This window comes from Ovis canadensis, chromosome 12 (genome assembly GCF_042477335.2).
Source record: "Ovis canadensis isolate MfBH-ARS-UI-01 breed Bighorn chromosome 12, ARS-UI_OviCan_v2, whole genome shotgun sequence".
NCBI classification, from domain to species: Eukaryota; Metazoa; Chordata; class Mammalia; order Artiodactyla; family Bovidae; genus Ovis; species Ovis canadensis.
Window position 1 is genome coordinate 90,610,884 of NC_091256.1, and position 24,777 is coordinate 90,635,660.

General features: G+C 61.2%; 1 protein-coding gene across 1 annotated transcript in view; it reads left to right on the forward strand.

The window, feature by feature from the left end:
- The first annotated feature begins 4,203 nt into the window (after positions 1–4,203).
- The window catches only part of PKP1 (plakophilin 1), a 41,464-nt gene continuing 20,890 nt past the window's right edge, over positions 4,204–24,777 (forward strand). Inside the window, exons 1-2 of the mRNA XM_069545003.1 lie at positions 4,204–4,595; positions 13,590–13,696. Of these exons, the coding sequence (XP_069401104.1) occupies positions 4,394–4,595; positions 13,590–13,696 (309 nt within the window). The 5' untranslated portion in view covers positions 4,204–4,393. The remainder of the gene's footprint in view (positions 4,596–13,589; positions 13,697–24,777) is intronic.

Consider the following 24,777-nt stretch of genomic DNA (forward strand, 5'->3'; position numbering starts at 1 on the left):
AGGCGTCATGGGAGGCCCACGGCTGCCTGCAGCGGAGGGCAGGTGCGGGTGGACAAGGCAGGCGCCGGAGGCCTGGGCTGCACCAGGTGGGCCGTGCCTTCCAGCTCGGGGTCCACCTGGGAGCCGCCAGCTCTGGCTGCATCTGGGGTTCAGGTGGAGGTGGCCCCCTTACCCGGGGGACTGAAACAGGAGCCCCAGGGGCCTGCTCTCAGCCTCCTCCCGGGCCAGGGCTCCGGCCTGGATCGGCTGCTGCTGCCTCCCCTGCCTCCAGGAGGTGAGCTGGATGCAGGGGAACTTGGTCTCTTTGAGCATCATGTCCTGGGACAGGGCCTGCCAAGCGGGTGGTCCTCACGGAACACCGTCAAATGAAGGAACCCGTCGTCCACTTCTTGGTCACAAAGGTGCGAGCCTGAGCATTGGGAGTGGTGGACTCGGGGTCACAGGCGGCCTGCAGGGCAGGGAGAGGGTGAGACCCCCATTCGTACTCGTCATGGCGACATCTTTGAGGATGAAATCGACTCTTGTTTCCGAATCAAGTCAGAGTTAACTTCTTCCAAGATGCTTTCTCCCTAGACCACCCCACACCCTCACGACTCAAGTCACCCACACCCTCCAAGGTATCTTCACCATCTACAGGCATGCTCATCTCAGGGGCCCTCGTGACCTCTGCTCTCTCCTTGGGGACCGTGGCCCTCTCAGCCTGTTTCTGAGCAGGGCCCCATGGGGCAGGGCTGGGACAGGTGAAGAAGGGCGGTGATGGATGGTAAGAGCTGTGGCCTGAGACCGGTCTTCCAGCCAGAATAAGCCTCACCATGGTCCCGACTTGTGGCATGAGCCCTCTTCCTTTCTTCTTTTTAAAACTTCTGTTTATTCTCTTGGCTGCATGGAGTCTTGGTTGTGGCTCACGGGATTTCTAGTTGCAAACTCTTTGTTGAAGCTTGTGGGATTTAGTTCCCTGGTCAGGGATCAAACCCGGGGCCTCCTCCTTGGGAGCTCAGAGTCTTGTTCGCTGGACCGCCGGGGAAGCCCTAGTCCCCTTCCTTTCTTTCTCCCAGGGGGAGGTCTGACTGGTTTCAGGTCTCTGCTGCACCACTGACTTCATGGTTCTGAGTGTGTTTTCTCGTCGGCAAAGCCATATCTCCTGCAGGTTGCGGGCGGGGGGGGGGGGGGGGTGTGGGGAGATAGAATCGTGTCTGCAGCGTGGACGGGCTCCTGGCACCAGCCCGCCCTCCATCCACATCTACGTCCACACTTCCTTTCTCCTTGATGTTGGAGGCGGGAGAGACAAGGTAACTGGTCCGGGTGTTAGGGTGATGGTGGGCTGGGGAGCTACCAAGTCTGCCTCCTCACTCCACAAATTTGGTGGGGAGGACAGAGGAGGGGGCCAGTCCAGCACCATGAAGCGAACCTGGGACGCGGCTGGGGCTGGGTCCCCGAAGGCCTGGCTTTCGTGCCATGTGATGGAACAGATGCTGTAAAAAGGCTGGTCCATGGAAGGCTTTCAGCGGCTGCTTGTCATGGGGACATCTCAAAGAGGCAGTGCAGCACTGTCCCCAGGTGCCCCAGGGCTGGGTCCAGGCTGCCTGTGCTCACCAGCCTGGCGACCGTGCCAAGCCTGTTTGCTCATCTGAAAAACGAAGATGATGGCGCTGGTACTCAGCTCATAGGAAGGTCGTAAGGATTCAAACCAGGCTGTCCGTGTAAGGGCCCAGACCGTGCTGATTGGTGGGAGCACAGCGAATACTTGCTGTGGCTTTCAATGTATCGCGATATTAATACCAAAATCATAGAGAAGCATCTAGAAAAACTTCATATCTGGAAGCGATTCTAAAGATAATCAGTTTTGACCTCCAGGGGCCTTTTGTAGAGATATGGGCTACTCCCATCACCCTCTTCAGGGACCTTTCTGCATCCTACAGGTAGCAAAACTCTCATTATTTAAAGATGTAATTAACATTTATTATGGCCAGCATATTAGGTTGTAGATGGTCCAAGTGTGTGATACAATGGACTCGTGTTTTTATGTGTTGTTATGTGTTTACAGGACGATGGGGCGCTTCTGTCATCAGGTGCCCTGAACTTTAAGGCCCATTTTATAGGGCTTTTACAAGGAGGCTGGTCGTGCGGAAGGGAGAGCCAGGTTTGATGGGAATGGAGGCTTCTCCGTGTATTAACTGGTGACCAGGGCAAGCTACTGTTCCCTGGGTCAGGGAACTGCAGACGGTGGGCCCGATGATGGCCAGCCCCGACAGACTGAGGCTAGAAGGGGGACTTTGCAGCTGGAAGCCATGGTCAAGGTCTGCAGGGGGGGACTTGGCTATCTGCGACCTATCGTTGGTCACATCTCTGGCTCACTTGACGCTAACTCCTTAGGGACCTAACCCTCAATTATCAAACTATTTCTATTGAAACCATGACGTGCTTTACGATATTCTGTTCTGCACGTGGCTCCCAGGAATGCATTATGGAGAACAGCTGGGCTGCTGCGTGTAACACCCACGTCTCAGGCAGCCAGAGAGTGACCATCATGTGGGCCCTAAGACCGTCCTCGGGCTTCTCCATTCCTCCGCACAGCATCACAAGCGCAGCTTCTGAGCGTCCCCTCTACAGGGCAGAAGGGCAAACTGAAAGGGAAGGACATGAGCTCTGAGTGCCAGCTACAAAGGAGAGCAGAGGCGACGGCGGGAGGAGCCCCTGGGCCGCACTGCAGCTCAGCACTGGATGCCCAGTGTGTCAGGAAGGGCACGGCTGTGCTCAGCGCCTTTTGCTTAACGGGGAAAGGCAGGGCGCGCTGCCTTTAGAAAGATTTCCATCCACATAAGTTTCTTTCATCTTCAGTTTCTGTTACACACCAGGTCTGAAGACAAGGCTATAGGAACCTCTGGGCCTGAAGACAAGGCTATAGGAACCTCTGGGCCTGAAGACAAGGCTATAGGAACCTCTGGGCCTGAAGACAAGGCTATAGGAACCTCTGGGCCTGAGGACAAGGCTATAGGAACCTCTGGGCCTGAGGACAAGGCTATAGGAACCTCTGGGCCTGAGGACAAGGCTATAGGAACCTCTGGGCCTGAGGACAAGGCTATAGGAACCTCTGGGCCTGAGGACAAGGCTATAGGAACCTCTGGGCCTGAAGACAAGGCTATAGGAACCTCTGGGCCTGAAGACAAGGCTATAGGAACCTCTGGGCCTGAAGACAAGGCTATAGGAACCTCTGGGCCTGAAGACAAGGCTATAGGAACCTCTGGGCCTGAAGACAAGGCTATAGGAACCTCTGGGCCTGAAGACAAGGCTATAGGAACCTCTGGGCCTGAAGACAAGGCTAAAGGAACCTCTGGGCCTGAAGACAAGGCTATAGGAACGAAGCGTCACTAGACGTGTCCCCAGGGAGTGTGGGTGAGCGGGCGCAACTTCCCAGAGTAATAAATCCACCACCGGGTACTTTGAAAAGGCCAGGCAACCTTCCAGTTTGTCTGTAAGGATCTCGGCAGGATTCGAGTTACTTAGTTCTTGTTACCTTAATTTACCTTAAGTTAGCCAGTCTTCATTCATCGGTTAAAACTGACTTTTATTGAGCCCCTAAGATGGGCCAGGAGCCCATTTTAGGATTTGAGTCCAGAGTTTCAGAGACATCCACTGTTCAACCAGTGTTGCCCTGGGGAGCCCATGCCCAGGATGGGGGTGGGGGTGCTACCCGGTGGTTTTGCATCTCACGTCTCGCCCTGGGTGGGCTTCGGGCCCCCACCTCTTCCCTTCAGGTCGGAAGCTGTCTTAGCGCCGAGCCTTTGGACAGGGCTGTGCTTCAGCCTGGGAGCCCCCCATCCACAGGGTTGGTCTCTGCCCTGACCCCTGGACGGAGGGAGACGGGCGTCGGGCTGTGCGGGGCGCCCCGTGGGGAAGGACTCTTCCTGGAGAGAAGTCTCCCGCTGCCCGAGCTGAGCGCACGCTTTACTCCTGAGCGCGCAGGACGGGGCCAGAGGGCGGCTCCCCGGAGGCGGCCTCGCCTCGGCAGGTCGCGGCCAGAGGGACGGGGACAAAGGGAGAGAAAGGAGGAAGCCGCCACGGTCCGCGTTCGGGACTGGAAGCCCTGCCCCCGAGAGCGCCCGGCCCGCTTCGCGGCGCCCGGGGCTCCGGCGGAGCGGCCGCGGCGGGGAGGGGGCGGCGCGGGGCGGGGCGGTATATCCAGTCTGGCGGAGGGCGGGCCCTGCAGTGCCGGGCCCCGGACGGCGGGTGGAGGCGCCGGGAGCAGCCGAGAGCCGTCGCGCGCGCGGACCGTCGCTCTATGGGCACAGGGAGCCGCTGAGCTCGAGAAGAGCCCGCTCCCGCCGCCGCCCGCACCTCGCGCCGCTCGGCTCGCTCTCCAGGCCCGCGCCCCGCGCCCCGCGCCCGCGCCGCCATGAACCACTCGCCGCTCAAGACCGCCTTGGCCTACGAGTGCTTCCAGGACCAGGACAACTCGACGCTGGCCCTGCCGTCCGACCAGAAGATGAAGACCGGCACGTCGGGCCGGCAGCGCGTGCAGGAGCAGGTGATGATGACCGTCAAGCGGCAGAAGTCCAAGTCCTCCCAGTCGTCCACCCTGAGCCACTCCAACCGAGGTAAAGGCCGGATGCCCGCGTGGCCGCTCGCCCCTCCCCGACGCGCCTCCCAGGTGGCAGGGCGAGGGGCGCGCGTGTCCCCATCCGGGGGCGCGGGGCAGGGTCCGCGCGGAGGGCTCCAGCGGGCGCGCCCTGCCTCCCGGTCCACCTTGGAGCCGCGGCCCTGACCGCTCAGCGGCGGACAGTCAGGGCCGACCTCGGGTCCAGGGATTCTCTTCCCCAGCCGGCTCCGGGGGTCTCTCCCCAGGCCGATCCTGCCCAGCTGCCCGTGGTCGAGCGTCCCTCACCCCTCCCGCCCCAACGTTCACGGATTTAGCTGTGGGGTCCCAGTCCGGGGCGGAGCGGGGCGCCCAGTGCCTGGCTGGGATGGGCGGGGAGTCACGGAGCCCGCCGAGAACCCCGGAGGGGCGCGCACTCCGGGAACCGGGCACAGGAGGCAGGCGCCCCTGTGATGGCGCCGGCGCGGGAGCCTCGCACCCGGAGGAGGCAGTGCGCTTCCCAGGTGGCCCCAGGGCAGCGCGGACCCTGGGGGCTGAGGCCGGAGAGGGGTCCAGGACGCCCTTTCCCCGAGGCTGAGGGCAGCCCCCTCTCCCTGGGACCCGCCTGCCCGCTCAGCCAGTGTAGAAGTATGCCTCTTAGAGGCCAGAGGCCATTTGGTTGGAGGTCGGAACCGCCCCTACCCCTGGCTGGCCCTGGTGCTGGGCACTCCTTGATCTAGGCACGGGCCTGGCCAGCCCCTCCCTGCTGCACTGAGGTCCCCCAGCTGTTAGGGAAGGGCAGGAGAAAGGGGCAGGACCCCTGAAACTCAGGGAGTAAGGTCTGATACCTGACAGGCGCCTTAGTGGAAGTTCTAGACCAGGACTTTCATGCAGAGCATTTCCCAGCGAGAATTACATAGAAGTGAGCAGGTACCTTCTACTTAATTATTTAGTTAAGTTTGTGAAAGTCGGGTCAGTCGTGTGTGTGCAGCTCTTTGGGATCCCATGGACAGTAGTCCCCCAGGCTCCACTGTCCATGGAATTCTCCAGGCAATAATACTGGAGTCGGTTGCCATTTCTTTCTCCAGGGGATCTTCCCAACCCAGGGACTGAACCTGGGCCTTCTGCATTGCAGGCAGATTCTTTACTGTCTGAGCCATCAGGGAAGCTTAAGGCCAATAAGGAAGCTGCAGACTGTAAACCAGTACAGGTCAACCAAGGTTTATTTATCGGAAAAAAAAAAAGAGGTATATTTTTCAAGTCAGGAGCTCATGAGAGAGTGGGGTAGATGAGAGTAGTAAAGAGGAGGACACAAAGGGGATGGACCCCCGCCCGTGGCCCGCACGCACATGCGCAGGGGTACGCAGACACACACACACCAGCTCTCTCTCCCTCTCTCTCTCACACACACCAGCTCTCTCTCTTTCTCTCTCTCTCTCTCACACACACACACACACACACACACACACACACACACACACACACACACACACGGCAGCTCACAATTTCTGCCTCCGTGCCTCTTTCTCTCCCCTGACTGGCCCCAGGTAGAGCTGAGGGCGGGAAGATGGCTGGCAGAGGACTGCTCTGCGCCCAAGCCCGCACGCTGGTGGCTCCTCTCCTGCCAGGCTCCCACTCAGAGTCGCAGCTTCCGGAGCGCTGGCCACCTTCCTTTTTGCTTGGTGCCTCGGCGGCTGCTTCCAGCCTTTTTTGGAAGTGGGACTGGAAAACAAGTGCCCCTTTCTGGGCACAGCGCAGTCGCTGCTCACGCCGGCTTCCTCTCTCCCTGGAGCAGGGCTCTCCAGTCCCTCCCTGCCCACTCCTCCCTGGCCTGCGCTGGGGGCCGCAGCTCCGGAGAAGACAGCCAGCCAGTCGAGGTGCCCGATGCCCCCTCCCAGCCCCAACAGGGTGCTGGCTGGGCGCCCCGGCCTCCCTCTCTGTGGTGACGTCCCCTCCCCTTCCTGTGCCTCCTCCCCGAGGTCCTCTGGGGGCGTCAGCAGGTGTGTGTGGACTCTGCCGATGGCCGGCACGTCCTTCTCCGAGGGCTGACCCTGTAGGCGTGTCCCTTTTACCCTTGGCTTGGACCAGCTTCCCCAGCGGGCGCTGTAACTGGGCAAGGCCATCAGGCCACCTGGAACTGGTGTTTCTGGTTTGTCTGGCTTTGTCTTAGGAGGGATCCCCTCCTTTTGCAAGCACCGCCCAGGCGCCCCCTGTTTGCTCCGTGACCACCGCTGCCGGCTCTGGCCTCTCTTTGTCCCGTTGGTTTCACTCGGCGCATGTGCTCTGGTTCCCACACGCCAGGCCGTCCCCCTCCGCCCCAGGACAGATTCGGTTCTCCTTCCGTTTCCCACGACAGGAGAGCAGGCTTCTGTGGGGTCTTTGATTCTCCCTGCCCCCGTCCTGGCTCCAGCCCCTCGGGGCTGCTCTCTACCTGGTCCGTGACGGCCCTGGAGCCGTGGAGGATGGTGAAAGGGGCCCGTGGAAGGGGTCTGGTGCAGATGCCGTGCCCTCCCCCAAAACCTGGGCCCAAACAGATGCCCTGCCCAGCCAGGCAGTCCCCATGGAGGGAGGGGCTCTGTGGGGCCTGGAGATCCTGCAGGAGGAGTCTGCTCGGAACCTGCCCCCCCCCCCCCTCGTCTTTTCCTGAAGGGCTCTGGGGCGTGGCTGCCCTTTCTTCCTGATGGTGCCCGTGGGCAAAGGGTGTAAGCCCAGGTGGGAAGCAGGAGGAACCTGGGGAGGTGGCAGCCCAGTGGGAGATGGGGGCTGGAAAATGTGACCCCCTTGAGGGGGAGTCCACGCGGGGCGGATTGTGCAGGAAGGGGCTGGCGCACTGTTGTCCCGCCCCAGAGAAGGCCCAGCTGTGCTCACGTCCTTCACACTCCGCTCGGAGCTCTGCTGAAAGCTGACCAAGCCTACGCAGACTCAAACCCAAACCTGCCGCCACCACCACACGCACACACACATGTACACACTCGCACGCACACACACATGCTGGAGCCCATTCCCTTCCGCACACCACTCCTCACTCCAGGGAGTACTGACCTGCCGCTCTGCCCACTGCCCTGAGACACGTCATCACCGGCTGGGGGTCCCATCTGCACCCTCCTCTGCAGCACGGGCAGAGGTGGGGGGTGTGCGGGGCAGGTGTCCTCTCCCCGAGGCCCTGCTGGCGGAGGCTCGCCCCCAGGGGGCAGGGTGGCACGGTCCCATCCAGGGCTGTGCTGGCCGGCTCTTGGGCTTGCGTGGGCCGTGTCTCAGCCCGAGGCTGCGCCCAGGGCAGGCGTCTGCTCTCTGCTCTCTGGGAAGGTGTCCCGTCCCAGGCACGGGCCGGGCTCAGGCTCTGCTGGGCTTCTCCCTCGGGACCAGCGCCGAGGGACGAGGAGGGCAGGGTGTCTGTGGCGGCCTGTCCCAGAGCGGTGTCCTGATTAAACCTCGCGGGAGCCAGTCCTTTCTTCACAACACCCCTTGGCTCGGAGCTGAGGATTTAGCCAGCATTCCCACCGGCCTGTTACAACACATGCAGAAACGCCGAGTAGCCCGGCTGTTCCACGGCACACGCGTCCCAGCTTCCTGCTGCTTTGCTAAGCTCATTGACAAAGCTTAAAAAAACAAATGAAACAAACTCCTCTCCCCACACACCAAACTCTCTGTATCAATACACCAGTGGCTCCGGGTTTAAAAGTCTGGGAGCTGCCTCTGCTACAGGGCATGACTCCTAGAAGGTGTGTGATGTTTGAACAAAACAAAATGAGAGTGTTTCCCGGGAGTGGAAGGTAGCCTCGTGCAAGGCTCTTTATTGGCCGCACCCCTGAGGCACGCACGTGTGCACACAGGTGTCCTCGCACACCCGCACGCCCACCCCGCCTCCCAGCTTGTGCAGCCCCAGGAGGCGTGCGCGCTCTCTGGAGCTGTGGCCAGCTGCTGTGTGACCTCAGGCCAGCCCTGCCTCTCTCTGGGTCCATGCAGCCATAAGAGGCGGGGCGTGACCACCCCCAGATGTTTCACTGGAAGCAGATTGCTTGTCTTGCTGCCTCTGCAGACCGTTTCCACAAACCACCTGCCGCGGCAAAAGGCCGCTCCTCACGAGACACAGCCCTCCCAGTCTCCCTCCAGGAAGCATCGGATCACTAAAACACTATCTCCCGGTGCACGGTGCTCTCAGTCGTGGCCACACGCTGGCAGCGCCTGGGAGTTTTAAAGAATGCGCGTGCCCGGGCCCCACCCTGGAAGCTGTGCTTCAGTTACTGTGGGGATAGTGTGGGCAGATGGGCTTCAACAGTTCAAGAAGCCTTGTTCGTGTCCCCGCCCTGCCTCAGACAGAGACCCAGTGTGGGGACCACCCCATCGCATGCACACACACACACGCACACGCACACACACACGCACACAAATGGCATCCAGCACAGCAGTAGCTGGGGACAGTCGTTTACTCTGGAACCCCCCTCGGGGTTAGCCCTGCCCAGCCCCGCCCCCTGTGCCAGCCCTGCCCTTGGCTCAACCCTCAGGCTCAGCGGTGGCCGCGCACAGATCATCAGAAGGAGAAGCAGGTTCAGAGCTGGTTTGAGCACGCCCCGGCCGGCCCTCGGGAGTCACGTGTGCTGGCGAGGGATAGGGGAGACAGGGCTGTGGCGGCCCAGGCCGCTCTGGTGTCTGTTCCTACACGTGCGCAGGGACGGGCAGGACTGTGCCAGGTTGGCTGTGGGGCTGGGCAGAATGCCTCCGTCCAGGGCCAGGTGGCACATCTGGAGCTCCCTCCTGGCCTGGGCGAGGGCGGAACATCTCCTGCAATGTCCGGGGGTGGGAGGGCAGGCGCCGGGCTGCCGGACGGTCTAGGCGCCCAGGCGTCTCCCGTGCCATCTCCTGACAATCCTTACTCTCTCACTGAAGTCCCTGTTACTGTGGGCCCCGCTCTGCTGGGCACCCCTGATGGGAGGGATTTAGGGGGTGAAGCAAAGGCGTTTCGGGGCCAAAAGGTAGCGGGTGTCCTTTCTCAAGCTTTTGTGCTGAGGAATTGACGTAAGCGCAAGAGCAGCCGGAAGACGCCCTCGTGGGGCGTCAGAGGCGCCCCTCTCTGAGGGCCGGCGGCTTGTGGGAGTGGGGTGTAGGGGCTGGGGAGGGGGGTGGGCTCTGCCCTGGAGCAGCCTGGCCAGCAGGCGGGCTGACGTCCCGAGGACCTCCTCCAGGTGGGGTCCGGTCCTGGTGTTGGCGTGGGTGGGGGCCTCCCCCCCCACACATGCACACACACGTGCACAAACACGCACACACACATGCACACACATGCACACACATGCACGCACACACACACGAGGAGCCCACAGCATGGAGTGCGTCCAGCAGGTGGCCGAGTGCTGACCGGCTCCGTGGCCCGAGCGCCCGGGTCTTCTCCAGAAGGAGCTGGCCGTGGTCTGGTTGGGGGAGCGGGCGGGGCCCGCCGAGAGGAGAGCAGGAATGTTTCAGGTGTGGCGGGTGTGGCCACGGAAAGCTTGGAGGTGGAAGGATGAGTCACCCCGGGTGGGTCCGCCTGCCCGGCGGGGGAAGAGCCCTGGATATCCTGACGAGGGCTCCCCGGTGACCCGGGGCGAGTCGCCCCCTGTGCGGCCCGAGGGGAGGGCCCCAGGTGCTGTCTTCTGTGGCATGGTCTCCCCTGATCGCTGACCCAAATGAGGCTTCTATGCGGGCAGAGCAGCCGATGGTGCTGACCCCACGGGGAAGGCAGACCTTTGCCCTTTGACCCCTGACTTCTGGGGTGGGCAGACACCTCGTAGCAGACGCATGTTGGACAGAGAGGCCCACGGCCCTTCCTGAGAGGACTGTGGGTGCCGTGCTCCCCAGGAGGTGGGCTGAATGTGGCGTGAGCGGTGCTGGGACCCTTCTTCCCACCCCCGTCCAGGGCTATGGCCGTGGGCATTCTGGCTGCAGTCTCTCCCCAGTTCAGGGACCAACCAGGTGCCTCTCTGGGTGAGGGGGGACCTGGCCGAGTGGGGGGAAGGACCCCAGTGCCCTGCTGCAGGTGTGGGCTGGGCAGGGGGCGCCAGACCTCACTGTGCCCAGCACCGAGAGGACGGCACCCTGGGGTGCAGGGGCCAGGTGGGGGTCATCGTGGAAGGCTTCCTAGGAGTGGTGTCCAGAAAGGTCAAGGGGCCGGTGGGGAAGCCGTCAGAGCTGTTCCATCACTCTCAGGGAGAAGCCCCATGTTCTTCCTGCTGCGCTTGACTCAGAGGGTGGTGCTCACCAACCAGACCCCCGAGTCAGGAGAGGGGGCCTTGCTTCTGCTGTGGGAGCAGCGCTCACAGACGGCTCCCCTCCCGCCTGCACCCCTTCGAGCATCTGGCACACGGCAAGCTGTGACTGCAAGTGTGTGAGGTCTCTGGACTCCCCTCCCTCGAAACCACAGCCCACAAGCAGCTGCCTTCTGCCAGAGAAGCAGTGGTGGCTGGTGTGATGGCAGCCTCGTTCTCACAAGGAGGCCAAGCCAGGCAGCTCACAGTGGGAGTCAGGAAGTCTGACCCCCCGTGGCAGGTGATCTTGGGAAGGTGCCTTCAGGAGCTGCCTGGAAGGGCCTGGAGACCTTGGTCCAACCAGAAGTGAGAGCTGCCACCCACACCTGTCACCACCGCAGTCCCCTGGGTCACAGGGACTAGCCTCGGCTGATAGGGTGCCCCAGAGCCACGGCAGAGAACCGCCCCCCCGTCATGTGGAAGGAAGTAAGAGGGAGGCGGGCAGGTGCAGGCATTGGGGAAGAGATGCTTCAGCTGGTGACCGACAGGACAAGTGACATCACTGCTGACCGCCTCCCTCTCGAGCAGGGCGGGGGCCCCGTGGGAGCCTGCCCTCTGTGGGGCCTCCTGGGGATGCCTGTCCCAGGATCCCGTGTCTGTCTTCAGCCCAGATTTCCATCCAAAGTGGCTGGCTGGCCCACACCCGCCCCTGGGTGAGGAGTTCCTGCCCTGTGGGACCCTGGTCTGTCCCCCCCGCCCCACCCAGAAGGGCTGTGGGAGTGGGCTGGACAGAGGGGAGGTGGGCAGCATGCCAGCTGTCAGCTGCCTCCCCTGGGTGTCCATGCCTGCGAGATTGCCCCCAGACTCCTCCTGACGAAGGTCGCCTTTCAGAGGGACGGCTTCCTGAGAAGGGAAAAGATGCAGCTGCCTGGTCATCAGGGAGCTTGGAGTGAGTCAGAGCCTCAGGGGAGCCCCTTCGGGAGTCAGGCCTGGGCCCAGGGCACCCTGCAACAGGCGCACCTCTGGAGGGACCCTGAGGCTGGCAGCCAAGCAGACGATGATGCAGGCTTTGGTGCCCAAGGCTTCCTTGCTGAAGCCTGTCTCTAGAGACAAGAAGGCCGGCTTCCCTTAATGCCATGAGACGAGAGTTGTTATGGTCACACAGCCATGGGACCTGGAGGTGCAGAGAGGCCACCCCTTCTTTGTCCAGAAGAGGAAGGCCAGGCCCAGGGCAAGTGTGTGCCAAGTCTCTTTACTCGTGCCCAACTCTTTGTGACCCCATGGACTGTAGCCCACCAGGCTCCTCTGTCCATGGGTTCTCCAGGTGAGAATACTGAAGTATACTCAGTATACTTCTCCAGCATCTCCTCCCCAGTGCCTGAAGTCCTTCCCCCGAGGACCTTCCCCACCCAGGGACCGAACCTGCGTCTCCTGTGCCTCCCGCACTGGCAGGTGGGTTCTTTACCCTTGAGCCACCTGGGGAGCCCCCACCGAGGTCCAGAGCCAGGCCCAGTTTCAACACCTCTAGGCTGCAGGGCAGGGGTCTCTGCCACGGCCAGTGGCCCCAGCAGCCCTCCATGGTGGGGGCCTGGGGAATCGGGGGGGTCCCTCCTACGAGCTGTTGGGGTCCCCTGGCTCCAGGCAGAGGAGGCGGCCTGAGGTGGGGACTCCAGCCACGTTGCAGAGCTGCCCCTGCTCTGTGTTCTTTCCCAGCTCGGGGGCTCAGTGCCCACCCCTGGAGGTGTGGGGGTCTGTGGGGCCCAGACCCCGGTGGGGAGCGGACTAAGCCAGACCCTGCCCCTGGAGCTGAGCTCGGGCCCTCGGCCGGGACCCGCCTTCCCCAGGGCTGTCACTTAATGAGGTTGTGAGGCCAGCCTTGCTCCCGACGCCCAGGCCGTCAAGCCACAGCTCCTGGTCCAGGAAATGGGGCACCAGATGGGATGCGGCCCAGGGTCCGGACCCAGGACAGCCTCTCAGGTGGAGCTTGGTCCCAGGTTTTGAGCTTGGGTTCATTGACGGTTACGATTCTGCGTCTGCAGCCGAGGCTTAGCACAAGACGCAGCGTGAGCGGAGCCCTGGGCGGGTCACCGTCAGCTTCCAGGGCTGCGGGCAGAGCCTGGCTGTCCTGAGGGCAACCCCCGCCATCCGGTGAAGGGGCCATGTCTCCAGGCTGCCCTCTGCAAGCCGAAGCCACCCTGCCCCTAATAATCGTGGTGACACCCTGTCCTCCTGTGGACCCTGTCATCTGTGGGCCCACACGCTCTGGGAAAACAGTAATTACTCCTTCCTGGCCCTTTGAGTTTGGTGGCTGCTCCCCCTTTGGCAGCGGGGGTGCCTGGGAGAGGAAGGAGGCCCCTCGCCCCATCTGGGTCGGGAACCAGAGTCTGCCAGGCGCGGGCCGCATCCTCAGGCGCTGCCCCGTGGCCCTGAGTGCAGGCTCTGGGCCCAGCATGTCCACCTCCTGGCTGTTTCCCCTGAGCAGGAAGGCGTTTCTCGTGGAGCGAGGGGTCCTGCTTCCCTGGACCGGGGCGGCAGGGGCCCGAGGCCCCCCAGGCCAGCTCCTGACCTGTTGGTGCCAGCCCACCGCAGGTAGACCCCGGAAGAGGGCTGGCTGCCCAGGGCCCTGAGAGCTGAGCCTGCAGCTGTGTGGCTGTGCAGGAGGCAGGCTGAGGGGGAGAGGCGGGCACAGGGCTGCTCCCTGTCCTCCTGGTCTCCTCTGCGGGCACTGACGCCCGGGGGACGAGGCCTGGGGGCAGTGCAGGGCTGGCACCGTCCTAACCCCCGTCCTTGTCCCCAAGGCTCCATGTACGACGGCCTGGCCGACAACTACAACAGCTACGGGACCAGCAGCCGGAGCAGCTTCTACTCCAAGTTCCAGGCGGGGAGTGGCTCGTGGGGCTACCCGGTAAGGAGCCGCTTCCTGGGCGCTTGCGGGCACAGTCCCTGGCTTGAGCAGGAGAAAGTGTCCTGGCTGCTGAGAAGGGGGGTGGGGGGCAGCATCTCCGACCGGTCCATTTGCTTGGCCATTATCTCACGTGTCGTGCTATCGCAGCCTCCTTCGGGGCAGAGTGGGTATTTCTAAATGTATCAAATGAGCGCATTTTAGAAAAGGCATAAAGAAAACATAATTTTTTTAAAGCCCATTTTCTCCTATGTCCGGTTTACTCATGGATCTGAAAGAAGTTTGAATTCTTGTGGCTCAGTCATGGGCATATTTAGATGTTTCTAGAAAAACCCACAGGGCCCCCCTCTCCTCAGTGTGACGGGACTCTGGAGGTCCCCTGAGGCTGGGGGCGGGGGCTTCCTCGGTGGCAGCAGCTCTGGAGTAAGAGGGTATGTGCCAGGGCGCAGTGTGGCTTGAGTTTGTAAGCTGGACAGACCCACGTTCAGATTCTGGCTGTGCTGCTATTGGGCCTGTGACCTTGGGCGAGAGCCTCTGTGCCTTAGTCTCTCCGCATGTAGGATGGGTCTGACAGAGTCCGCCTCTGGGTTGTCATCAGGACTAAATGAAACAACATGCGTTAAAAACCCTGAGCTTGGTTAGCACAACGAGACTGTCCGTGATGCTTCATTCTGGCCCTGTCACCGTCCTTCTCTGTAGCCTCACCCTCTGTGCCCATCACCCATTACTGGGCAAATACCTCTCTAGCCCTAACTCCACGCCAAGCACTGAACCAGATGCTCTGGTTCAACCACACAAGCCCATACAGGAGTCGTCTTCTACTCCAAATCGCGGTGCTGGGTTAGGTGACGCCCAGGTTTTCGCCCAGTCTGCAGATTCCGTGACTTTATTTTTGCTAACGCCTACATCAGCCTGCACTGCCCAGGAGCTCTGCGAGGCCCCTGAGGCCTGTGCAGGGGGGCCAGCTTCCCAGGGGACACTGGGCTCTGTGCCCTGGGTCTCGGGCTTCAGCAGCTCTGGCTCTGAGCCCACATTGCTCACAGACGTCACCCTGATCGTCCAGGTCCCGGGCAAGAGAGAGGTGGGTGGCCGACGGGTTACATGCTCTTTGTCATCCCCTTGATTCCTTCAGCTGTCACTGAGGCTCCTTAGGGAGGACCAGGCTTCCCTGGTAGCTCAGGCAGGGGGCTTGCCTCTCTTGCATGTCACAGCTTTACCCAGGTTTGCTATGCATTCATCTGCCCTCCTTTTTCAGATTCTTGATGTCAGTTGATAACACCAGTGCCAATACCTGCTGAATACCGTGAGCCCAGCAGGTTGGTGGTTCAGGCACAGATGTGAGCAAAGGGCTGTAGACGCGTAGACTGATGACCCAGCAGAATCTGGAGATGACTTATAATGCCATGGAAAGGGTGAGGAGAGAGGAGGGCAGGTCCCTGGACGGGACCGGCAGTGAGGATGAGTAAGCTGCTGACTGGGCAGTTGCTGTCTGTCTTCATGGCGGTGCGTTGCCCAATCGGAACCCGGGCACTGTGGTTCTGGATCAGTGCCGGCGCTCCCCTCCGTGGGTGCTTCACCTGCCCTGGGGCGGGGGGTCCATCCCCTGGGCTGCACCGTCAGGTGGGCCGGGAGTGGTTGTCTCAGCGGACCTCTGGACAGGGCTATGGGGAGCTCTTCCCGAGGGCTTGCTCCCAGAGCCTGAGTGTGGCAGGGCTGAGCGTTTCTCCTGCCCGTTGAGCCAGTCCCCCCGCCCCCACCCTCGCGGTGCCTGCCTGCTGACACCTGAGAACCCCTCCCTCCCGGGCCTCGCTCCTTCTCCACTGGCGGGACTTCAGACGTGACTCAGGGCCGGCGCTGTCTGGGCACGTCCTGGCTCTGCTCCGTTCAGGAGGCTTCTGGGAACAGCGCACAGCTGCGCGCACACGGGGATTTGGCAGCGGGAGGGGTGGCGGGTGGGGGTGCGTGTGTGTGGAAGAACTGATGCCTTCCACACTGATGCTGGAGCCAGCACGTGTCAGCCAGGACGGCAGAACCCTGCAGGTTGGGACTCCGGCCGGAGCAGGGGGCGAGCCTCAGGCCAAGGGGCTGTCCCAGGGGGGACGGTGCGCCCGCGCCAGGGGGCTTCAGCCTGCCCCCTCCCCAGAAACCAGAGGGTGGGGCCGGGGGCGCGCAGGGCATGCGGACCCTCCTCAGAGGAGCCTCCAGCTGCCCTCGGAGAAACAGGGAGCTGGGAGGCAGAGAGGACACGGGCAAGGCGAACGCAGGCGTCGGTGGCTGAGCCGCAGGAACGTACCAGCTCCGCCGTTACTCGTGACCCCTAAAAATCATCATAAAATATGCTGGTCATTAGTGCCATTTTAGGGGCCCCCTAAGAAAACCAACCTCATTTCTGTTGTCAGGACCTGTGTTTGAGCAGAAATGACAGTGAGCCTTCTGAGACCCTCACTTCTCAGGCTTGAAACATTGAATCAACTTCAGATAACAAAGATTGGTCACCCTTGAGCATGGATTTTATCTAAGTACGCCAAGCACCTGTGGGCGGTTCCAAAAAGGAAAGTTCTAAAGGTGTTTAAAAAGCCTTATGATTCTACCTTATATTCTATTTCAGCAATAGTCTTCTAATTTAAAAACTATAGATGATAAATATATATGTGTGTGTCAGCCTCTCAGTCGTGTCCGACTCTGAGACCCCATGGTCTGTAGCCCACCAGGCTCCTCTGTCCAAGGGATTCTCCAGGCAAGAGTGCCAGAGTAGGCTGCCGTTTCCTTCTCCAGATATATATATGTCCTTATGTATACCATCATCATATTACTCACACTACTTATAATTCACGACCATCTATACCACAAGTCAGTCTTCCCAGGTGGCGCCTAGTGGTAAAGAACCCGCCTGCCAATGCGGGGGACGCTAGGCAAGGGTTTATTCCTGGGTAGGGAAGATCCCCTGGAAGAGGGCATGGCAGCCCACTTCAGTACTCTCGCCTGGAGAATCCCATGGACAGAGGCCACAGTCCATGGGGTCGCAGCGAGCTGGACCCGACTGAAGTGATTCAGCACAGCACACACGTTTCACAAGCCAAGAAAGCTGAACGTAGAGGGTGTTTAACAGAATGAAGCAGAGTGACTCTGACACCATGCAGGGGCTTGAGGGAAAGAACCAGTCCAGAGAAAACCCCTGGCCGGTCAGTTGTCCATTCTCTTCTGCTCGTTCCAGCCTCCTGGCCCTTGGAGACCAGATCTACGGGGTGGCACACTGCTAGAGCCCAGAGTCCAGAACCTCGGGGAATGAGGAGCGGGGCAGCTGAGGCGAAGGGTGGGGCACGCCCAGCCGTGTCCTCAGGGCCGGGCTCGGGGAGTGTCAGAGCCCACCGAGGCTGACGTTCCACAGCTGAGGACACCCGGCCCGGTGAGGCCCAGGGTCTCATGGCTGGGGGCGGGGCAGCAGACTAGACCCTGCCTCCTGGCTCTCACCCTGACGGATTTTCCTGTCCTCACTCCAGACATCAGTCCCCATCTTTTAGCACTGCAGCCCCTTCTGGAGACTCAGACAAGACCCATGACTTCACATCTGCTCACTTCCTCCCTGCCGCCCCCACCCATGCCCACCCCTTCCTCCCCACCACCAAAAGCTGCAGGGCAGCGGCCCCTTTTTCCTTCCTGGACTCGAGTCCCTCAGCCGTCAGCGTCAATGGAGGTCAGGATGGGCTGCCCAGTAAAACATAAAGAAATGCGATTTTGGAGGCCTGTTTCTCCTAAAATGTTATTTGTTGCTTATCTGATCTTCAGATTTAGCTGGGTGTCCTGTATTTGCTGGATCTGGTGACCCCAGGTCACTGTGTATTTCCACTTATTCCCTGTAATATAAACAAGACCCCCTAAGTGCCTGTCTCCTAGGCTGGGGACTCAGACAGAATTTCTTAGGGGAGTGAAGGGAGGCTGCTGGCCCCTATGAGGGTCCTTATACCGGGTCCCTGGAAGCGGGCTGCTCTCACCCTGGCGTGTCCTGGACGAGGCTGCAGCCCGTGGACAGGTTAGACTCCTGGGAAAGGTTCTGGGTTACAGCATCAGTCTCCTTCACTTGCGCCTCCAGCCTGAAGGGTTTTCCACAAACCAAGAAGTGCGTCATGAGCATTCCATCCCTCTCGGCGTCACACGGGAAAGAGGTGCTTTGGCTGTGGACAGGCTGAGAGCATCCTGCCGGGAACGATCCCATACGGTAGCAGCTGCCAGGCGGTCTGGGCCAGGGTACCCCCAGGGGCGCCGTGTTGAACCCCTTCTCCGTGCTCAGTTACACCAGACCAGCACTTGGAGGGCCAGACTCCCCAGGAGAATGATCAGGGGAGATTCTGTGTTCATTCTGGCCACTGACCCCATTTCTCCACTTCATCCCAGTATTCTTGGGCTACCCTTGTAGCTCAGCTGGTAAAGAATCCGCCTGCAATGTGGGAGACCTGGGTTCAACCCCTGGTTGGGAAGATCCCCTGGAGAAGGGAATGGCTAACCACTCCTGTATTCTGGCCTGAAGAATTCCTTGTATAGTCCATGGGGTCGCAAAGAGTCAGACACGACTGAGTGACTCTCACTTTTTCAGGGCAGTCCAGTGCTCAGGATTCTGTGCTCTCACTGCTGAGGACCCAGGCTCTGTTTGGGAAACTAAGATCACACAAGCAGAATGGCACTGCTGGGAAAAAAAAAAAAGTTATTTAAAGAAAACACCCAGGATTCACTACGAATCTTCCTCCCAGTCCCTTCTCAGCTATACGTGCTTACTGACATGTTAGTGGTTGATGAGCCCATCACGAACCGGCCTCCATGTGCTGGGACCCCCTCCTTGAGGGGGGTGGGCACCCAACACCCAGAGGTGCCTGGAGGCCCCCTTCTGTAGAGAGGGCTGGGCTTGTGCAAGGCTCTGTGGGGGATGGGAATCCAGGCTCTGGGAGCCGCGTGTGCGCAGGGTCTGCGGGGGTCAGGCACAGGGTTGCCGGAGAGAATGTGGTGGGACTCCTGCCCTGGGAGCAGAGGACCAGCCTTTCTTTGCCAGCGAACAGACTCCTCCCAGAGGCAGGTGGTATGGAGGGGCCCGTTCTCAGCCTCAGCTTGCCTGTCCTCACGACGGGTGAGAATTCCTGTTTCCAGGGCAGGCAGGGCTGTGGACAGGATGTACCGGTCAAGTTGGAGGCCTCGATTCTGCTCTCAGCTCAGCTGCTACGAGCAGAGGCACCTGGGACTCATCTCCTCTCGAGACCGTTCTCGGCCTTGGAGGAAGGCTGTTGGACGAGATCCTAGCGGAGGGCTCCTTCAGCCCTGGCTTTCCAGGCTCTGTGCAGCTGGCGAGCGGCCCCTGAGTGGCTGCCAGGGCCTCACGGTGGTCTCCGGGTGGGGTGGGGTGGGGCCGCCCCAGGCCTGTGGGAGCACTGCCTTCTGCTTTCATCTGGGCTGGGCAATAGGGAAACAGTGGCTAATTAACCCTTGCAGCAGCCGCAGAGCTGCTCGGGCTTCATTGCTCTTCACTTTGCAGGGAGGGGGAGGGCCCTCGAACTCCCTACAGAGGAGGGGAGGCCCCTGGAAACCGCCGCCTTGAAAGCCCAGGCCTGCCTCCTGCCCTGCTCCCCTCTCTGGGTTGTCTGATCAGTTTGGAAAGTCCCGGCGGAGAAGCAAGCCCCGTCCAGGCGGGCACTCCAGAGGGAGTGGTCTAGGTGCTTGCCAGCCCGGGTCCTCTGCCAGCGGTGACGCACCCCCACCCAGTCCCAAGGGCCCCGGGCTCTCGCTGGGCAAGAAGAGGCAATGATCCTGCTGCCGAGGGACAGAATGTGCCCGAGAGAGGAGACGAGGGAGTGGGGCCAGGGGCGCCCCCGCTGCCCTCCCCGTGGGAGTGGCCCCGTCTGGCCCGGCCGGCCTCCAGCTTCACCAGCAGGGCCTCCTTGGCTCTGAGGTCCCGTGTCAGGGGGTCCTCACTTGGGGGAGAGAAGCTGGCACCCGGGGGCTTGGAAGGAAGAGGGTGCAGCCGGGGAGCCTGCAGGCAGAGTCCCAGGGCAGCTCTGGGCAGGGAGCTAAGCTCGGAGAGCTGCCCTTCGCAGTCAGCAGGGGCAGGGGAATGCTGAGGCCTGGGGCTGGCACCAGGACCCCTGGCACTCCTGTCTGAGAGTTCACCAGGCAGGGCCATTGCCCCCGAGTAGGGCAGAGCCAGGGGCCAGGCCCCGGAGAAGGCAGGATGTCACCTGGCTGGCTCCCAGCTGGTGGGCCCGGGGTTGGGGCGGGGGGCGTGCTCAGGGAGACGTGTGCCCGCAGGGCCTCAGTGTGCCAGAAGGTCGGACTCTGCCCGCCCGGACAGTCTGCAGTGGGCCTTCCCCATGGGGCTTGGGAAGGGGCGCCCCCTCCTCTGGAGAGGCTTTAACCTCTTGGCTTTAATCCACCTGCCGCTTCCGGTCAGCGTCTTCCCAGGAGGGCTGCTCCCCCTGAGCCACCATCGGGCTTACCTTCCTTCTCATGAGTCACCTCAGAGCCTCCGAAACTTTGGAGGGAAGATTTGAAGACTCAGGGCTGATCATAAGCTTCTTTATTTCGTGCTAGAAGAAAATTAGTGTGTTCTGGTTTTGTCTTTTTTTTTTTAAGTCCCAACAAGAACTAATCTCAGCCAACAAGTCTTTAAAGCCCTAACTCGCCCGTTAAAAACAACAGCGTCAGAGGCTGGAGTGAGGCGCTGTGGCGGGCGGCAGAGCCACCTAACCTCCAGCCTCGTCTCCTGGTCAGCCCCAGCCCTGGTTCCCCGTGTCGGGACGGGACCCCGGGGCTCCGGGCGAGCAGACAGGCAGGGCCGGCGGGCCCGGCCGTCACGCCGGGTGGGCGCAGGGCGCGCCGGGTTGGGGCAGGGCAAGGGGGCAGTTTGCTCTCCCCCATCCTGTCTCCACTTCCGGTCCTGGCATCCTGGTGGGGTCGGAGCGAACTGGGCCTTGGGGTTCCGATTTATTAGCGGGCAGGCCAGGCTCCAGCACGGTGCAGGGCTTGGCCCAGCAGACGCCTCACAGGTCTGCTCAGCAGAACTGGGTCTGGAGCCCAGTCTGCGCTGCGGTGGGGGGGGAGGGGGGGTGTGGAGGCGGGGCAGGCAGAGCCGGGAGCAGGGGGCGGGGGGCGGGGGGTGGGGGGTGGGGGGGGAGGAGATGCCGAAACACCGGCAGGGGGTCTGCCGCCTGCCTTCCCTCCCGGCTTCCTTTGTCACCGTGCTTAGCGGAACAAGAGCAGCAAGCAGCTTTTCCCAAGCTGGTGGATGAGGCCCCCACCCCTCGCTAGGGTGGGGCCCAGCCTCCTAGCCCAGCCGCTGCCCCCACTCCCCCCTGTCTCTATGGAGGCCTTCCTGCTTGGGGAGAGCAAAGTGAAAAGTGAAAGTGAAGTCGCTCAGTCTTGTTCGACTCTTTGCGACCGGTGGACTGTAGCCCACCAAGCTCCTCCGTCCATGGGATTCTCCAGGCAAGAATACTGGAGTGGGTTGCCATTTCCTTCTCCAGGGGATCTTCCCGACCCAGGGATCGAATCCAGGTCTCCCACATGGCAGGCAGACGCTTTAACCTCTATACCACCAGGGGAGAGCAAACTCAGCTGAAAACCCAAATCGGGACAGGTGATGGGACGTAGACACAGCTGGGGAGGGAGGCAGCTTGGGGGCTGCACCCCCACAGCCAGGAAGGGGACGAGGGCAGGCTGGTGGGTTTGTTCCCAAGCTCTGCGCTGCAGAGAAGGACGCGTCCAACTGCAATCGGGCTGAATCATAGACGCCCAAAGGCAGAAGCCTGCAGGGCCCGCCCTGGTTGGGGAAATGTAGGCTCAGAGGCGTGAGGGGACGGCCCAAGGCTGCACAGCGACCCTGGGGAGACCCGGCCCTGGGGCACTGACCTCGGGGCCCCTTGTCCAGCACTCCTGTCCCGCTGTCCCTGCCGAGGAACCTAGGCATCTGATCTCCGCTTTTCACAAAATCATCACACCAATTATTCCTTAATTTTAATAGACTGACTTTTAAATTTCGGTGCATTCATTTTGGAAGGAAACTTTGTATCAGTAATGCAAGAGAGAGAGAAAAAAAGTATCCTTATTTAAGTCCATAAGGGGATGGTTGTTTTTTTTTTTTTTTCCTGCCCAGAAAAGGGAGGTTGGCAAACGTTAAAGACACATCCTGGCACCAGCCTGGGCCTTCTCCTTGTGGGAATCAAGGTGGAAAAAAAATTCCAGGAGGCCCACAGAGCAGGGGGCAAGGGCAGGGTGCCGTGCAGGAGGCCGGGAAGGAGCCATGGGGTTGGGGCAGGCCCTTCTCCTCCCTCTGAGAGCCTCCAGGGTGGGGAGCAAGGTGGCGGGCTTCCAGGTCCCGGGGAAGAACATCGAGGCTTGGCTGATTCCAGGAGCTCGGCCTTGACCTGACTCCACACCCAGCTCGGGTGCAGGGCAGAGTGCTCACTCATCTCGCCCTCCTCTCTTGACCTTGCCAGGCAGCCGTGTCCCGGTCACAGGCATCCCCTGGGACAGAGGGCCTCTGCCTGGCCCTGTGGGCATGGAGCCGTGTCACCCAGCCAGGCACCCGCGCTCTTCTTGAACGTCTCCCACCGTCAGCCAACAACGGGGGCAGGAGCTGCCGGGGTCAGGGCCCAGGGGAGGCGGTTTCCCAGGTGCCGAGCCAGCTAGCACTGGAGGTGCTGGGGCGGGGGCCATGGCTGCTGTAGGGCCCCAGCTGCAGAGGCTCTGGACCGCTAGACGGTATGCGTGTCACCAGACTCTGGGCCGCTAGACGGCACGCGTGTCACCAGACACTGGCGGCCGGGTGGCTGGAGGGCGAACTCTGGGAGAGGTCGGAGGTCTGAGTCCTGCTTCAGAGTCTGCCCCATCTTAGCTGTGTGGCCTTGGCCCCGCCTCAAGTTCTCTGAGGTTATGAAACGCTCTCAAGGCCTTCCCTGGTGGCCCAGTGGTTAGGACTCTGGGCTTCCACTCCGGGGGCTGCGGGTTCCATCCCTGGCCCGAGAGCTAAAATCCCACATGCCACACAGTGCAGCCAAACAGAGAGAGAGGAGAGGGAGAGAGAGAGCTATGGGAGAGAGCTCTGCAGTCTGTCCTGAGCGTCGTCGGCCGGGCGGGAGGCGGGGGTTGTGAGGCTCCAACAAGAGGAGCTGTTGTTGTTCAGTTGCTCAGTCGTGCCCGACTCTTTGTGACCCCGTGGGCTCTAGCACGCCAGGCCTCCCTGTCCTTCACTGTCTCCTGGAGCTTGCTCAAACTCATGTCCATTGAGTCGGTGATGCCATCCAGCCATCTCATCCTCTGTCATCCCCTTCTCTTCCAGCCTTCAATCTTTCTCAGCATCAGGGTCTTTTCCAATGAGTCAGTTCTTCACATGAGGTGGCCAAAGTATTGGAGCTTCAGCCTCAGTGTCGGTCCTTCCAATGAATATTCAGGGTTGATATCCTTTAGGATGGACTAGTTTGATGTCCGGGGGGATGACTGGGGGGGATCTTTGAAAACTGAAGTACCAGCCCTGCTACAACAGTGATCATAGGATAGGCTCAAGGCACGTCCAGAGACCTTCCCCGTGGCGTCTCTTTGTGAAGTGACGTGGCGTGTGAAGACCTCAGTGGTGTCGCGCGTGTCCCACGCAGGCAGGTGTGCATTTAGCAGTGTGCACGCATGCGTAGGTTCAGCTTCCACAGCAGGGCTCGGCCACCAAACCCTGGGGCTTCCAGCCAACCTTCCTGTGAAATCATGGCTGTTTCCCCAGCAGGGGTGCTTCCTTCACCACGGAGTTCCCAAGGGAGAATCTGCCCTGAGGACGCTGCCACCTCGGGGCGTCTGGCCTTCATCTCCTGGCTCAGTGCTCGGGGGCGAGTTGGGGCCCAGCGATCCCCTAGACCCCTGGCACGAGGTGGGGGCGCCTGGCCCGGGAGTCCCCCTCACCCTCAGGTGGGGTCTCTCAGGAGTCCACCCTTCGTCTGAGGTTCCAGGGGTTATTTCACGTGGGGGCCGTGGAAGGGTCCCCAGGATGAACCACCACTGGAACCAGTGAGTTGCCTCTGGGTTCAAAAGAGCTTGGGGCTCCGAGAGGGTGCAAGGACCGTGCCTCAGACTCATCTGAGCCCATGAACAGTGGCTGACTCTCAGGGGTCCTTTGCCTCTTGGGTCTGTTGAGAGCTGCCTCTAAAAGGCAGTCCCCTGCCAGGGGGTCCTTCCCAAAGTGAAGCGGAGATGTCCACATGTGAAACCCAAAGTCCCAGTTCCCCAGACCTATCCTAGGGGGTCAGGAGCTGAGGAAAGCCTGTGTCTCAGGTGTGCAGGGCGAGAGTTTCAGAAGACCCAGTCTCTCCCACAGTTCAGTGATGGAGCAGGAAGCAGGACGTGAAGGCAGACCTGGGTGCTGGAGCTGAGTACCTGAGCTGGGTGTTGGAGCTGGATGCTGGAACTCAGTACCTGAGCTGGGTGTTGGAGCTGGGTGCTAGAGCTGAGTACCCAAGCTGGGTGCTGGAGCTGGGTGCTGGAGCTGAGTACCTGAGCTGGGTGTTGGAGCTGGGTGCTGGAGCTGAGTACCCAAGCAGGGTGTTGGAGCTGGGTGCTGGAGCTGAGTACCCAAGCAGGGTGTTGGAGCTGGGTGCTGGAGCTGAGTACCCAAGCAGGGTGTTGGAGATGGGCGCTGGAGCTGAGTACCTAAGCTGGGTGCTGGAGCTGGAGCTCACACCGTTGTTTCTTTGGACATCACATGTCGTGGAGGCCAGCTCTCAAGGTGCAGGATGACCAAGTATGCCGGCCCTGCCCCTGCCCCATCACCGGGAACAGCAGAGCTGTGGGGGCCTGCCGTTCTGAGAGCAGACGTGGGCCCAGAGCCCGGGACAGCAGGATGCTCCTTTTCAGGGCCGTGACTTCTCTCTGGAGAGAGCAGGGCCTTGAGACAGCGCCGCAGGCTGCAGCCTGGAGCATCACAGGCTCTTCTGCTCAGGCTTCACGGTCCAGATACTTCAGAAGGCCTCTCGAGTTGCCATGACAGTAACTCAGAAGAGTTGCCCAAGAACACCCAAGAGATTGGATCTTCGTGACGGTTCTCACCACCGCCTGGTCTCTGTGAG